The sequence below is a fragment of the Gasterosteus aculeatus genome, chromosome 2, assembly GCF_964276395.1.
Source record: "Gasterosteus aculeatus chromosome 2, fGasAcu3.hap1.1, whole genome shotgun sequence".
NCBI classification, from domain to species: domain Eukaryota; kingdom Metazoa; phylum Chordata; class Actinopteri; order Perciformes; family Gasterosteidae; genus Gasterosteus; species Gasterosteus aculeatus.
In genome coordinates this window covers 10,521,950-10,537,930 of record NC_135689.1, presented here as the reverse complement: position 1 = coordinate 10,537,930, position 15,981 = coordinate 10,521,950, and the positions used below count along the sequence as shown (strand labels likewise).

At 46.5% G+C, this 15,981-nt stretch overlaps 1 protein-coding gene across 1 annotated transcript in view; it reads right to left on the bottom strand.

The window, feature by feature from the left end:
• Positions 1-15,977, bottom strand: part of LOC120829074 (low-density lipoprotein receptor-related protein 1) — a 42,895-nt gene extending 26,918 nt beyond the window's left edge. Inside the window, exons 1-22 of the mRNA XM_078091583.1 lie at positions 15,853-15,977; positions 15,365-15,625; positions 8,742-8,904; positions 8,294-8,516; positions 7,267-7,456; positions 7,026-7,169; positions 6,690-6,926; positions 6,337-6,517; positions 5,954-6,176; positions 5,590-5,779; positions 5,369-5,491; positions 4,942-5,082; positions 4,517-4,642; positions 4,042-4,158; positions 3,845-3,925; positions 3,569-3,736; positions 2,991-3,173; positions 2,650-2,847; positions 2,249-2,494; positions 1,722-1,919; positions 397-601; positions 71-235 (exon numbers count right to left, since the gene is read on the bottom strand). Of these exons, the coding sequence (XP_077947709.1) occupies positions 71-235; positions 397-601; positions 1,722-1,919; positions 2,249-2,494; positions 2,650-2,847; positions 2,991-3,173; positions 3,569-3,736; positions 3,845-3,925; positions 4,042-4,158; positions 4,517-4,642; positions 4,942-5,082; positions 5,369-5,491; positions 5,590-5,779; positions 5,954-6,176; positions 6,337-6,517; positions 6,690-6,926; positions 7,026-7,169; positions 7,267-7,456; positions 8,294-8,516; positions 8,742-8,904; positions 15,365-15,605 (3,743 nt within the window). The 5' untranslated portion in view covers positions 15,606-15,625; positions 15,853-15,977. The remainder of the gene's footprint in view (positions 1-70; positions 236-396; positions 602-1,721; positions 1,920-2,248; positions 2,495-2,649; positions 2,848-2,990; positions 3,174-3,568; positions 3,737-3,844; positions 3,926-4,041; positions 4,159-4,516; positions 4,643-4,941; positions 5,083-5,368; positions 5,492-5,589; positions 5,780-5,953; positions 6,177-6,336; positions 6,518-6,689; positions 6,927-7,025; positions 7,170-7,266; positions 7,457-8,293; positions 8,517-8,741; positions 8,905-15,364; positions 15,626-15,852) is intronic.
• Positions 15,978-15,981: the final 4 nt, after the last annotated feature.

The window sequence follows — 15,981 nt, the reverse complement described above, 5'->3', positions numbered from 1 at the left end:
TAGCTTAAGTGAATGCATGATGCTCACGTTACTAGATGAGTCTCTACTAGAGAGCATTGGCAAATGCTACCTTGCATCAATCCAGACAATGCGTCTCTCCATGTAGTCCACGGTGAGGCCGTTGGGCCAGCCACCGCTGCCCGTTTCCCTGTGGATGGTGCGTCGGCCTTCACCGCTCATAGATGCCGCCTCAATCCTGGGCAGGCTGGCATCCCAGTCTGTCCAAAACAGAATACTGCAAACAGAAAATAAATGATTGTGAGGAGTTTTCCCCCCGATGTGTGAGCACGTGTCAGTTTAATGGAGTGCACTGCAGGAATATGGCCTAAAAGGGGTACATTCCTGTGGATGAAAGGGTGGTAACACCTTGGGAGTCCCTAGATCTCTGCTTCTTACCCATCACGAGGATCTAGCGCGATGGCCCTTGGGTGCTCCACCTCCCCAGCCAGCAAGGTGGTTCTCATGGTCCCGTCAAGCTTGGCAACCTCGATCTGGTCCAGATTGCTCTCAACCCAGTAGATGTTTCCTGCTATCCAGTCCACGGCCAGCCCCTCTGGGGTGGCCAGTCCGTACTGGATCACCACTTCAAAACTAGTCAGGGCTGAATGGGAAACACAGAGAAAGTCTCAAAACAAGGATGGGGTTTAGCCACGCATCGTGTATTTGATAACTGAATAGCAAGCTGGAGAGTAGAGAACTTTTGGGACATTTTATAACATTTTAATATTTGTGGTAATTTGAAATAATCTAACAAATTTGAGTTGTAATTCCGCTAATTTAGCGTAATAGCTTCATACCACTTTTAACATAAATGGCAAGCGCACATGGTTCATTTCAAAATATAACGTAACCCTAACAAACATTCAGTGTTACTGCTGCCGTGTTGTCCAGTGTGGCTCTGACCAGCGTCATCTTCCCAACCCCACTGCACCAGATCCCCCCCCCCCCCCTCCGCTCTTTTCAGTCTTTCCCAGTAACGACGGAAACATGCAGACACCCGAATGTGTGATCATCTCTGAGGGTCATCAGACAGGTTCTTCACAAGGTCCTCCAGTAGTAATTAGAGGGAGAATGATAGGTCTTCACGGTTTGCCTAAAGGAATGCAGGAGTTATGCGTGTGTGTGTGTGTGTGTGTGTGTGTGTGTGTGTGTGTGTGTGTGTGTGTGTGTGTGTGTGTACGGGTGTCCTGGTTAAGCTGTGTGAACTACACTGTGTATGCCACCAACTTTAGAGATTCTGACAAGGCTTCAATAACAAGCAGCAGGAGCTGATCTATGTTGATCACAACATCTCTGCTCGGGAGTCCTGTTTAAACAGTCGGGGGGGCCGGGAGGTGGAACTGCAGTGCATTGTGCCTCCTACGCAACATCGGTGTTCTGGCTGCAGTCACGCACACTGAGCAGTGAGACAAATGGGAAGAGACAAACCCTTCCGTGTGCCCCCTAAGTGCTGTGCCGGGACCTGGGGTTTTTGAGCAGGAAAGGCCGATCGTGACCTGTTTTTTTTTTAATTCAGTGTCACAGACCACTGCTTCTGACCACAGACTCTTTTTAAAAGCATTTGGGACTGAGAAATGACAGTGTCCAGCGGAACCTCATTTAAGAGAAATGCTCAGTCAACAGGAACAAATACAACATCAGACGGAACAATCCACTTTACCACGTTTTGATTGGCCGATCATTTAAAATGACCAGAAGTTGTACTGAACTAGCAGTCTCACCACCGTTATCCGACACTTTCCCCCTGTAGATCTTGTCCTCTACGACGTCAGTCCAGTACAGGGTGCTCTGGGCAAGGTGGAAGTCCAAGGCAATGGTGTTCCTCAGGCCTGGAACCAGCACACTGAACTCCCCCTTGTGAAGATCAATCCTTCTGATTTCATGGCGGTTGGAAAAGATGATGAAAGGCTTGAACGGATCTGAGGGAAAATATGTTGAACCGGAACATGTATTAGTCTCTCAACACGGTCCATTTTAACCTATTTCCATCCATTTTAGTGCAGATCCACTAAGCCCATGTTTGCTTTGGTTCAAATCCTGCCACCACGGTCCTCTATCTCCTCTCAACAATTAACAAATAATTGAAGGGGTTTGCTGCTCACTTTTTGGAAACACCATGATGCACTAATTACTGTACATACATATAACAGAATCAGTATTGTGGAGCTTCTTCAGCACAAGTAAAAAACGTTTGCTCTCTCGTTGGTAATAGTAACTACAGGGCCCAAGAGGCCCTGTTTTACCTTACCGGTGCTTTTGCAGCTCTCCATGTCGGGCTCGAGCTCCCAGCCCTCGTAGCAGGAGCACTTGACACTTGACTTCTCCTGCTCACACTTCTGGCTACACTTGAGATGTTTGGCGCAGAAGCTCTGGATCTGACAGGTCTTGTTGTCGGCTCCCAGCTCCAAGCCCAGTGGACATGAGCACATGAAGCCCTCCCCGGGAATGATGCTGCAGTTGTGGCTGCAACCACCATTGTCCAACGAGCACAAGTCTGCCGGGCAAGAAACAGATTTGGAACGAGTTGGAATATGTCAGAGAAAGTGACGTTCTGTTGAAGTTGTTTTTAACATCAATATGGAAGGTGCAGGACGAGTGAACCAGGTACTGGAGACATTTACATGTCGGGGTTTATGTCAAAAGTTTTACCACAGAGTTTCTCATCAGAGCCATCTGGACAATCGTCGGTGCCGTCACACAGCTTCCCCTCAGGCAGACAGATGGAGTCGTTGGTAGGACACATGTGATGAGACAACTTGCACACCAACGCCTCGCAGTTGTCCTCATCCGAGTTGTCCTCACAGTCACTGTCGCCATCACAAACCCAAGCTTTGCTGATGCATCGAGCTGTCAAGACCACGAAATAATAATGATCACCGTGTTCAAGACTAATAAATTCATCGGTTCATTTAATTTGTTCATTAATTTTAACTGTTCATCGACCTTCTTGTTCAACATCGGGCACTAAAGCCAGTTGAAAGGCTCCTCACCAGAGTCCTTGCAGCTAAACTTGACTCCCGGGTCACACATGTGGGTCACACCCTCGCAGTTGTTCTCATCACTTAAGTCCATACAGTCCGTGTCCCCATCACAGCGCCAGCGCATGGGAATGCACAGCCCGTCCAGCCGGCACTGGAACTCATCCACGTGGCAGCCGCCTGGAGGACGGGTAGCTGGAGAGAAAAAAAAACAACAAAAAAACAACAGCAGAAGTCAGCGGAGTCTCAACCAGCGCACAACACTCGCACAGACCCTACACACACACATAGAGAACAAAGGAGAGGCAATTCTAGTGATTAGTTAATGTTTAGGTACGCTGGGTACAACAATGACACACACCCAGTGCCCTGACTGATTAAAAGGCACCAGAGGGGAGATGGCACAATGACAAGCCTCCATGACAAAGGTCAGCCAGCAGAGGGAAATGGACCTTTCAGCACCAAACCACAATACACAGGAGGGAGAGCCAGATGCACCGGGCAAAAGTATGAACGATGGCATAAAAATAAAAAACTTTATTTGTTAAAGCGGAGCTATTTCCGCTTGGAACACAATAATTGTTCCTTACCCTGGTTGGTACAGTTGGCATGAGTCTCGTCACTGTAATCTCCACAGTCATTGTCACCGTCACAGGTCCAGTATTCTGGGATGCAGCGGCCGCTGTTACATTTGAACTGGACATTGGAGCAGGAATGGCTGCAGCCCGCCTCATCACTGTTATCTCCACAGTCGTTGTCTGTACATGAGCACGGATATCGTTTCATTTGTGGTTATTGGTTTGTTATCGCAGCTTCCTGGACGGTGAAGAAAGTCGAAGGACCATAAAGTGGACGAAGAAGATTACCGTTGTCACAGCGCCAGTTGATGTTGATGCAGCGGCCATTGGCGCAGGTGAACTGCGTCAGTGGGAAGCATGTCGGATAGGCTGGAGAGGGGTCGAGAGAAAATGTGTTAAAAAAAAAAAAGACACTGAAAAAATAAAAGATCTGTCATCTAAGAAGAGTTAAAAGCAGCAATATAACAGTGAAATGTAGGACTCACCGCAGGAGTCTGGTTCGTCGGAGCGGTCCCCACAGTCGTCATCCAGGTCACATGTCCAGGAGATGGGGATGCAGCGCCTACTGGCACACGGGTACTGGTTTGGTGGGCATGTGCGAGCTGGCAGGGGAACGAGTTGTAAAACAGTTAATGCAAGAAGAATGCAATTTCTCACAATGAATCACCGATGTTGAATAACCTAATTTCCAATATTCTAGTGCAACAAAAAGTGCTTTAATTCATCAAAGAGAAGGCCCTTTTTAAAAGTCAAAACACTGCTAGGCGAGGTCCATCACTGTTTTCCTGTAGTGGATCCATGATGCAAATATAATATGTAAATCCATAATGATATCCACCACACAAATGAATTAACTCAAAACTAACAGATCTAAGTATATCTGTTGTAGCTGCGGTCCGCTCAATGTTCTGCAAAAACTATAATGCTCTCTGAACCCAAGGCCTTCATGTCCGTACATACCAGAGCAGGTGGTGTTGGATTCATCTTCATCATTGCCGCAGTCATTGTCCCCATCACACAGCCATCGCAGGGGGATGCAGCGGTTGTTCTGGCATTTGAATCGGTCAGCTGGGCAGGTGTGCTGGTCTGGTGGAAGAAAACAGAATAGTATGCACTACGGTTGATAGTCCATTAGTGTTCCGAGCACCAGCACCTTTAAATATGTCCCTTTAAATTAAGTATGAAAATGAGAAGGACATCTAAGCCAAATATCAGTCAATTGCAACGCCTGATGAGGAGAAAGCTGGTCAGCGAAATTTCCCACATCACATTACGCAGCATGGAAAAAGACAATCTGAGAAACTGTAGTGGTTTCCCATTAGCTAAGACTCTTTTCTTCATCTGTGTGTTTCTGTGTAACCGTGGCAATGACTTGGCACACTTACGGCAGAGCTCGGGGGCCTCGTCGCTGTTGTCCAGACAATCGTTGTCCCCGTCGCACTTCCAGCGCTCTTGGATGCAGCGGTTGTTCTTGCAGGCAAACTCCCCGGGCTGGCACTGAGGCGGGGGGACGTAGGAGGGGTTGGCTGGAGACGAGGTCGAGGGTAGGAGTGGAGACAAATGGGCCGTTGAGACAAGGGCTGAGCACCAAACCAAACAAAGCCTTTTGGATTCTACGCTAGCTTTCATCAGATTTTCGAAGTTACAAAAATATTGGGTGGAGGTTATTGGAAACCTTTCTCTAGGTGTGGCAAAGGTAGTGTGCAACATAGCTCTACAAAGTAGAGCCTAGGTTCTCTAACAGCATCAACTCCAGCTGAGTCATTTTCTACACTGATCTTTGTGGAACCGTGCGACTGGTTGGGCCAGTACCTTTGCAGGTGACATTATCAACATCCAGGATTTGATCGTTAGCACAGCCGCAGGACCTGCCGTCAGGAATAGCAAGGCACAGACTGCTACAGCCTCCGTTGTTGACGCGACACACGTTGGAGCCTACAAGAAACCATCCAAGCAGACAGTAAGAAGATTAGCGTTTGGTCTTTTTTATTGGCAAGTCGATAAGTGAGACTGAATGAGAAGTGGATATGTACCTTGCTGCTGGTGTGCATCATACACCCTGATCTCAAAGATGGGTGGCCTTTCATTGCGCAGCAGGGTGACGATCTTAGTGGCCTGGTCCAGTTTGTAAATGCTGCCGCCGCGGTACTCATTCCAAAAGAGAAATTCTTTGTAATGACATAAGCCGAAGGCGTGGTTGAGCTCCTGCCCCTCGTACACCACCTGTTAAATCAGGAACGAGATAGAGGTCGGATCTTCAAATATTACCTGCGTTCCAACAAAGTGATTACCTCAATTTTCTGACCAAAATGGGGTTTTTTTGTGTATATTTGTGTATTTACAGAAAATAAAAGAGATATTACCCCACAATCTAAATATAGTATCTGCATTACCAACCTTTCGCTCGGTCGTATTGAGGTACACCAACTCAATGCGGTCGTAGTAAGCATCCACCCAGTACAGGATGCCCTGGGGAATGTCCAGACTCAAGCCATTAGGCCACAGCACCGTCTTGCTGGTCAGGAACACTTGGTGATGGGAACCATCCATCCAAGCTTTCTTGATCTTCCCTCTGTTGCTCTCTGTGGGGTCCTCCTCCCAGTCAGTCCAGTACATCCAACTAAGAGACACAAGAGGTAGCAGTGTGAGATGAATGATTGACAGCCAACAAAACAAAGCGTGAGTATCCAAAAATCCTCAGCTAAAGAACCCGCCAAATCGCATTTCATGAGTAATAAACCAGCATTAGAATAAAAATCCTCTCTCCCCCAGTGTCTCACCCATTCTGGGGGTCAACCACAATCGCACGAGGGTGACTCATCTTGCCCTCAATGAGAGTCTTGCGGGTCTGAGAAGCCTTCTCCAGCCTGGCGACGCTAATGGTTTTCTTGGGCCCGTCATCTGTCCAGTAGAGATTACCTCCCATCCAGTCTACTGCTATCCCCTCCACCGTGTGGATTCCTGAGATAAGCAAACGGGAGCCGGTGTGGAAAAGAAATGATTAGAAAACCAATTCAGGACCAAAGTGTGGAAAGAAGAAAATGAAAATCACATGAAATAACCGGATTCCTGGATTTCGATGGAGTTAAAATATGTCCCAGAATCCCGTGCAACGCTATCACTTCTTTCTTACCTTCCTTTAGAATGGTGTCTCTCTCAGTGCCATCGATTTTCTGTCGGCCGATGATGTAGTTGGTAGCATCAGCAAAGTAGATGAATTCACTGGCGGCGTGGAAATCCAGGGCTCGTGGGTTCATCAGGTTCTCAATGGGAATCATGTATTCATCCGGCACCTTGGCGTTCATGTCCATGCCCCTGATGATCCCTGGACGACCCTTACCGTACACCAGGAACAGCTCGTGGTCCGGTTCTGCAGGGGAAGGAGTAACAAACACTTTAAATCAATAACTGTTTACGTCACGGCCATCGCCATTCATCAACGTTGAAACTAAATGGAAAGCATACTCACTCTTACAGGACTTTCCATCGCTGCCGAGACTGAATCCGGAGCGACAACGACACGTGCGGGTTTTGTGGCTGTTGCTCAGCAGACAGATGTCAGAGCAACTTCCAGCCTTCCCCAACTGATCCACGGCACATGCGTGGCTGCGCACTAAAGGCCGGAACAGAAGGGCACAAAACCAACGGTCACGCAACGGTAAACGCCATCAATGGACACGGAAGCCGAGGGCGCCTTCTGCAGTAAGTACCTTGAGGTTGGCGCCTCTGGTGGTACACGTGCAGCGCAGCGCCCCTGTCTACTCTCGTCACCACCTGGAAGTCAGAGCTGTTGAAGCGGTTCACTCGGATCACACTGGTCTTGGGGTTAAGGTTACCTTCATCCGAGTTGGTGGCATAGAGGTAATTCTCAAATACCGTCAGACCGTACAGGTGCTCAATCTGAAATGCAGTGAGACAACAAAGCAGCAAAATTATTTTAAAAAAGAAAGCTTCCTCAAGCAGGCAGCTGAAAATGCTGAAGTTCTCAGTAAAACAGCTCATGGTGCGCGACTAATGGCTTTTGTGATATTGTTTGTGCACAGGTTTTTTTTTTTTATCTTAAACCTTCCCGACGAATGATTCATCAGCACAAAACTCATGTAGATGTTCTAAAGTGTGAAGAAATCTCTGGCGCTCAGTCAGCGTCAGAGAGAGATAACGACAGAGAGTTTGTGTAAACTTGGCACAGGGGAGCAGAATGCCTCAACATGTCAACATCTCAGCATTGGCGGAGAAACAAGAGATATATATTTTGTGCAGCTCTCCTCTACTGTCACAAAGATGAATGTTGTCGGGACACACACACACACACACACACACGGCAGTCTTGATTTCATTAAGATCATTACTGGACTTAAAGTTTGAGCCAAGCTTTATGGCGACAGACTAATCTGTTTAGAGGCGCCAGCCAGGAAAAAAAAAAAAAATCACACAATCTTTAAGTAATATCAATCAAGGCAATAAAAAATGTCTTATTCCCAGGCGAGGAGGGCTCCCATAATCTTGACAAACAGGAGACAACTGGAAACCAGTGCTGCCTCTAAAAGATGACGATATGAATCAATGATGTCAAAGCAGATGTTTTGTTTTATCGAAGGGGAGACGTAAGTAGGGGCTGTGGCCGAGTGCTGCGTGGTTTAACCTTTAAGGCTGAACAATCTAAAAATGGATTTTCTTGAGTGCCTCCTCTTTGTATTTTTTGCGTGCACAGCCGTCCGACCGTCCCTCAGACCTCACCAGCAAGCCCTGGATAATGGTGTGTCGGTTTTTGCCCTCGTAGTCGACCACCTCGATGTAGTCCAGGTAAGCGTCGGCCCAGTACACCAGCCGGTTGACCAGGTCCAGTGTGATCCCGTGCGGGAAGACGATTTTGCTGTCCACCAGCTTGGTGCGGTTCTGTCCATCCATGTCACAGCGCTCCACCCTCGGCGTAGACCCGTAGTCCGTGAAGAACACTTTGCTGCAGCAGACGAAGAGGAGTGCGGTCAGGTGACAGAAAAGGGAATTTCATTAACAATAATGGAAAATAGAGAAGTGATACAGGAGAGAAGGAAACTTTGTTAAACATGTGTAACCATCTGGAGGAAGTGCTTTGCTCTTTGGCCTGGTCAGCATCTTTGTCTGATCATTAGACATCGCTTTCCTCTTGTCTTGCAAAAAACGGAGACTGTGGGGAAGTACAAACCCCATAGCCGGGTCCAAGGCGATGCCTTTAGGGTTGTACAGCTCCTGGTCCAGAAGAGTCACGCATGTTTGGCCATTCTTGTTGCAGACAAACACCCGGTCGTCCACGTCATCCAAGAAGTAGAAGTTTCCTGTCAGCCAGTCGATAGCCATCTGTTCCACATCTGAGGAGGAGGAGAAGAGAAGCAGAGCCTCAATGGAAGGCCCGTCATGTAAAGCCTCATTTGCAAAACCTCCCTGTGATGCCGTGACCCTCTCCAAAACAAAATTTGACGGCACTGAATTAACGAGCCGCCTTTTTTCCTCCTACACTGCCGGGTGCGAGAGGTTATCCATTACCAGCACTCTGCTTGTCTCTGATTAAGACACGCAGGGTGCGGGTGAAGGAATGAAACGCAAAAAACGACAGATGAAGAGGGCGGGTCGATGGCCTCCAGTGTCTAAGCTGTCCTTCTTTCAGCGGACACAGTGTCTCTGCAACGAGAGAGGAGACTTTATGGATTTATAGGTACAAAATATATGTGAATGTATAAGTATGCACGGCTCACTTAATATAAAACTCTAAAGAGAAGTTTTACTTGCCCAGTGTGCCTGCATATGGAACACAAACGATGCAGTAAACAACACAACAACACACTGGAGGAATTACAATAAAACCTTGTGGAACGTTCCCACGCAGACCCCAACAACTGCTATTTTGAAGAGAAAGATCAATTTCAACGGCCAAAAGCAGAGAGGATTATAATATAAGCCTTGAAAAAAAATATCACCCCATTCCAACTTGAATAAAATAACACAGCTCTCACTAACATCTGGCCGGTGTTTTTAGTGGGAAGGTTTCTTTGTCATCTCAGCAACAAATTATTTCTCTGTTCAAGCAACGCCTGTTGTCCCAAATGAGTCGGCACAGAGTTTGAAGAGAGACTTAATAAGGTATAAAAAAAATAAATAAATAACCATCGTAATAATTTCCTTGGCCTGTCTGCTGCTTTCTTTGGATTAACAGCACACAAGAAGCAGACCGAAATGCATAATCCCTCCTGGCAATGCGAAATGAGTCCATCTAATGTTTTTAGAGGAAATTCCCACGTTTTAAAAACCTGCATACAAGCTCATTTTGGTGGGAAAAAAGGTTGCAAGCAACATTCTAACGGTATGTGTTCCCAATCAAAAGGAGAACAACAAGTCTCTTGGTAAAGAGAGAATAACGCAAATACTCCTGTGCATTCAATTCTGAATAATGGACACATTTCTTCTAAAGATATTCCTTTTCCTGGTGCGAAGACACAGACACATGACGCTCTGTCAATTTCAAGACTGAGGACGGATCAGTGGGAGCCAAATTACTGTTGCAACATCTCTTACAAAGGAACTTAACATTTCGAAAGAGGAATGGGGACCTTTACTTCAGACAGCTACGCGCCACCACTGGGGAGGCTTGAAAAAGTGGAAGTGTTGAGTAAGCACTGGAAACATTTCTCACTCTCTGAGATCCTCTGTCCTGTTTGGGGTCTGGGTGCAGAAATCCCAGACCACTGGGAGACTTCGCTGGGGGGGGGCTCGAAGATACACACGGCCCTCTGTTTTAACAGCTGCTACCACTTTCTTTCAAAGCAGAATACTGTACGCACGCATGCACGTCACACAGGCTCGCTTCTCACACGTGTAGTATCAAAGTGACCACGCGAGTCTCTCGGGCTTTTTCAAGCAAAAACTTTGATTTTGGGGGGTAGACAAATAACACCTCAAACCCCATCGACAACTGCAGTCAGAACGTCCCACAGCTTTAAGCACTCAAAGAAAACATCTTCACATCTGCAAAGGCCGACCCACAGGGGCACCGTGCGCCTGGCGCTACAGTGAAGGTGAATCGGGGGGAGGGTTATCTCATAAATCTATACGAGAATGTTTAAAATTCTAGTGCACCTGCACTCTGCAAATCATTCATTAAAATTCTGCAGAGGCTGCGTCCGTCTCACGTCTAAAGAAAACAGAAAGGTGACTTTTAGTTCAAGAGCTGGTAAAAAAAAGAGAAAAGAAATCATGAAAAGAACAGGGAGGGAGTAAAAAATCTGTCCAAGAGGTTTCATAAACATCAAGTCGCTCTGACAGCAGGGAGATGTTTATCATGGCGTTGAGAAGGATAGCGATACTCCCATTGGCATCAGCGCTGAAACGCCTCTGAAGGAATCCGGCTGGAAGGCCGGAGGCGCAAAGGCATCGATGAGGCTCATGCACGGAGTAGAGCAGCCAGTTCTGCGGCACAGTGACTATCGTGTTGCGTAACAGTCTACAAGTAGCGGCTCCTCAGCTGGAGAGCCGGTCGGTCTGTTGACGTCCTGACTAATTCCGATTTTGGTAAATGGAGAGTTTGATGGGAAACTCAATCAGCCTGCCCTCACAACCCCATTCCACTTCCTGCCCTCGGCACCTAGCAGCACGCACGCACACACACACACACCTCTGAGGAAACGTTTCACAAACTGAGGGGGTCTTGCTGGCAATGACACACATGCTTTCTGCCCAAAAGGCTATTTACTTACAGGGGAAGAGCCTATTTAGTTCTTCAAACTAGTCATTCATATTTAGCACCGCAAAATGTGTACATGACTGGAATTTATTTTCCTATTTGTATTTCAGTGCCAGTATTTCTATATTTACATGGTAAGGGCAGAGAGAATCGTCATTCCATTAACCAACGGTTAGGATTTTCCATAAGAAGACATATCACTCACATTTAAGATGCTATACATGTTAACAGTTATGGCACTGGTAAATCCCCATCGGTTACGGGTTAAAAGAGGTGTTACGTTATTGGTTTATTAGGAAAACTTGACTACAGGGGGTTAAAATTCCAGCCATGACCAAAAAAAGAAACAAAAAGGAAGAGGGAAAAAGTTGTTGTTAGAATAGACATTGGCTCTTTAGATGCAGTAAACAGCTGAGGGAATAATTCAGTACATTTAAAGCCTTTGAGTAAACTGAATGCACATTAATACAAGAGACCTCTTGAAACTTCATCATAATCAGTCCTAATAGCGGAGGTGCCTGTATGAATCTACCATGTTCATACTTAGTCATGTAAAAATGTCAATGCGTGATAAAAACCATACGCCAGGTCATGTGATAATATTACTCCTGTGCAAACTGGGATCTGTTATTTTGGATGGCATTTCTTTTTTGCAGGTGATTTGTGTATTCTCCAATCAACCTCAAACCATTTGAGAATCATGGAGGCTGCCTAGGAAATATTCTAATTATGTCATAATATTAAAACTAACTATATACACTTGTGCATATAAGCGGACCATTCACATCCTATGTTGTTGCTAAATTTGAGCAAAATAAAGAGGTTGCTCATCCCATGCATGGGGGGGCGGGAGGGTACTTTCTAAATCAAGTCCGCTGGTAATACCAGTCCCGTGCTAATAGGGATTTAAAATGCTCTACTTTTATAATCAGATTTTGACACAACACACTGCACTGACTTAAGAAAAAAAAAAAACACTTAATAACCAAGGCTAGAAAGAACGGCGGTTGCCAGGCAGAGGGAGGTGGGGAGAAGGGCTGCTCCCTGCTGTGTGGAGTTCCGCTCAACGGGTGGAGAGAATGGGACCGGTAGGCTCTGCTCGCCTTTTATCTTTTTAAGACAGACAGAGCAGGCCACATCTGGAACGCTCGTCTACTTATCTGCTCTCTCGGGCTCCCGGAGGCTATAAATCACCCTGTGAACCCTGCAACCCCCCCCCCCACACACGCACACACACACACTGCCTTCATCCATATCAATCCAAGGCCAATCGCCTGGTCTGTCCACCATGCTTTAAGGACTGCACCTGAGCCCCACTTATAAAACGCTGAATGGAACTAACAAAGAGTTCAAATCGGCATCATTTCAATGAGCAAGCTCCTCTCCAAGAAAAGCAACGGCTGATGGTTCGATGAAGAGAACACAAAGGTGAAGCGTAGCCAACATTCGAAGCAAAGGACCACAGTTGAAACCATAGATACCACACCACAAAGGACTTTTGGACTCCACTGAGAGCCACTAAATGAACGGAGGGGTTTTTGCTCGCTTATCTCCACTGAAAGCCCAGACTGATGCAACATGAAAATGGGGAGTCATCCAAAGTGCAGACAGAGCTTTTGTCTGTTCGTTCTCCCTGATTGACCGAGGACTCCTCGACCTGCACATCTGCCCCGAAATTAAAACATCTTCACGTATCTTTGTAAAAGGAAACCAAAATGGAAAAATTGTGCCATTTTATAAAACAGAGGAAATACATTTAATGAGTGTCTCTTGTTTTAGTAACAAGACGAGAGACGCACAAGATCGGGCTGTTTCACTGCTGCTGCTAATCGTTTCCCGGGGGAGTCGTATCCACGGACAACTTGTCTACGGCTAAATCCACACTATTACGTCTTTGTTTTAAAATGGTGTTATAATGTAGTAATAATCAATCCATAAGAACATGGCTGAAAACGAATATCACAAGATCATCTATCCACACTGGGCGTGCCGGTAGAAGATCGGCAGCTTAGTTACAGAAAATCTAACTAAAATATAATGCTTTATTTATTTAACATTTCTTATTTTCATTTTTTTTTTTACTTTTTCATTGTGGGAGCACTGCATAAACATTTCCCACATTTTATGGAGACTCATCACGGGCCAATGGCAAACCGCACTTTCTGAATCCCAAATAAGATTTGATGAAACTTAAATGCCAGTTTTAATAAACAATTGTTAATGCTTCATGAAAGGAAAACAAATAAGAACAAAATAAAATATGGAAATACAATAAGTCCAAGGTTAATTTGAAATGCAGTCCCTTACTTTTTATATATATATATATACACCCTTACCATTACTGCTTATATATTTACCCGTCCGTTACCTATATATTGATTCAGGGTTTTGAATATTCTGCAGGTGAACAGAAGTGAGACAGCACATGGAGAGATGGAGCATCGGCGCAACAGCAGACAAAATCTCAAATCATAAAAGGAAACATGTCACCGAGTAATGAGTTACGGGTATTTAGGTTGATCTGTTGAATCGGTGTGTGTGCGACAACTATGAATATGTTGACCTGACTGGACAGACTGGAATGTGGGGGCTGTTCAGGCTGACATAACCGAAGAGAGGAATGTAAATACCATCTGCATGATCTCTCACACACACACACACACACACACACACACACACACACACACACACACACACACACACACACACACACACACACACACACACACACACACACACACACACACACACACACACACACACCTCAGAGGTGCAGCAAATCACTAACTTCTCTCTCTCTCTCTCTCTCTCCCTCTCCTTTTATTATTCCCTTGTCTCTTCAGTATTGGGATCCTTGTACATTTACCTCTCAGCTCACCAAACCGAGCAATAGATACGGGCAACTCACGGGAGTCCAGTGAATCAACAGGGAAGAAACCTGTTTTAGGATGCGGGGGTCCACGGAGCCTCTGAGCCTTGGCTCTGCCCCGGCTGTCAGCGGTTGCACAAGCTTCATTTGAAGTGGATTTGAGCTGAAGCACTTCTTATCATGTTGCAGTTCTTGGTCTACCCCCCCTCCCGCCTTTCTCTGCTTGTTTTCTTTGCGTCTGCCGTTGGGATGCCTGCGGCCAATTCTCAAGGGAACGCTTCCCACACGCCAAGACATATGCACACACGCACAGACCCACACACTAGCTTTTATGTTTTGTCTGCACTTCTGCCCCCATTCTTACGGAGCAACGTCTCTGTCAGCCAGGCGCAGAAAAACAAACCTTGTCGGGCTTGTAATCAGAGATGTATCATGTCAGCATTATAGGAGCAGGTCAGTCAGAGGAGAGCGTTCACATGCTACACGTTAGCATGTGTCTCTTGGTACGGCCCAAAAGAGGACTTTCTGTCTGTGATGGTGATGATGCCTGTGGCTTTGAGAACATTACCTCCACAGACCCGACACGCTCACTAAACATCTGCTCTCCATCTAAAAAACACCGTCCAGGACAGAATGTACAGTCGTTGGTTCAGATTGTGAGGGGAGAAAGGAACTTCTATGGGACAGCCTAACGCCAAATCAATGAGGATCGACAATCAATGACACGCTTTGGGATCAAACAAGGGCAGGGATGCGTTCACCGGAGTAGCCGTGCACAGCCAGTGCATAAACCAGCCTACACACTCCGTTACATCAAGATATGTGCAAATGAATGCCTGAAGGCAGGCAGAATGAATTAGTGCTCGGCCCGGATATCCCCGTTCTTCAAAGACAAACCTTTAAAAAAAAAGATCAAGCTGGACTCAGCAAATCCACTTGCCCCTTTGATGCTGGTACGAGGTTGTATTACTTCACATTTTGCATTTGTCTGAGCTAGAAGATGTCAAGTTGACCATTTGATTCCTGAGGCAAGTAGGGGAATTTCACAGGGTGAGCCGACAACTCAAACTGATTATCAAAGCCTTGCCTGAGTGCTCTTATGCGAGGAATTCATTCCTCTTTCACTGGCTGTTCACAGCTATACGGTCAAAGTAGCAGGCAGCAGTTTTCTGCGTCAGCAGTTTTGTCGAGACGAATGCTCTCCGTCGTTTGAACCGGTACTCACGGTGCAGGCTGAGGGAGACGTTGATGGTGCGGATGTTCGTGACGGTCTTGAGGTCGGGGATACTGGCGCACTTGAGCTGGGTGGCAGCGGGAGTGTCGCCCACATCTATCCAGCAGACGGTCTCCTCAGCATAGATGAAGTCCATGGCCATTGTCTGCTTGGTGGCGATGGAGGGCAGGCGGGACGAAGAGCCGCTCAGGGAGGTGCAGCGGATGTCATGGAGGTTAGCAATCAACAGCATGGGCAGACGATCCACTGGCTCTGGGGAGGGTGAACGGGGAATAGAAAGGGGAAAAAAATGGAAAAAAATAGAAAGAGGGGGCAGAAGAGATTAGTGGAGGAGAGTACAAGGTCAATGCTTCTCTCAAGTTAACAAGCTAGTAAAGCAAGAGGAGGTTCCACGCCATGCAGATCAAACTATCTGGTAAAACACAGCAGGAGGCATTTAGATTAGAATCTTCAAGTGGACTTTCGGTGGTTTTCCTCACTATTTTTGGCTTTGCAGGAGCGGTTGTCGGGCTGCAGGAGGTAGCCCTCCACACAGCTGCAGGTGTTGGAGCCGTCAGTATTTGTGCACGTCTGACTGCACGTCCCGTACACATTGCACTCATTGAGAA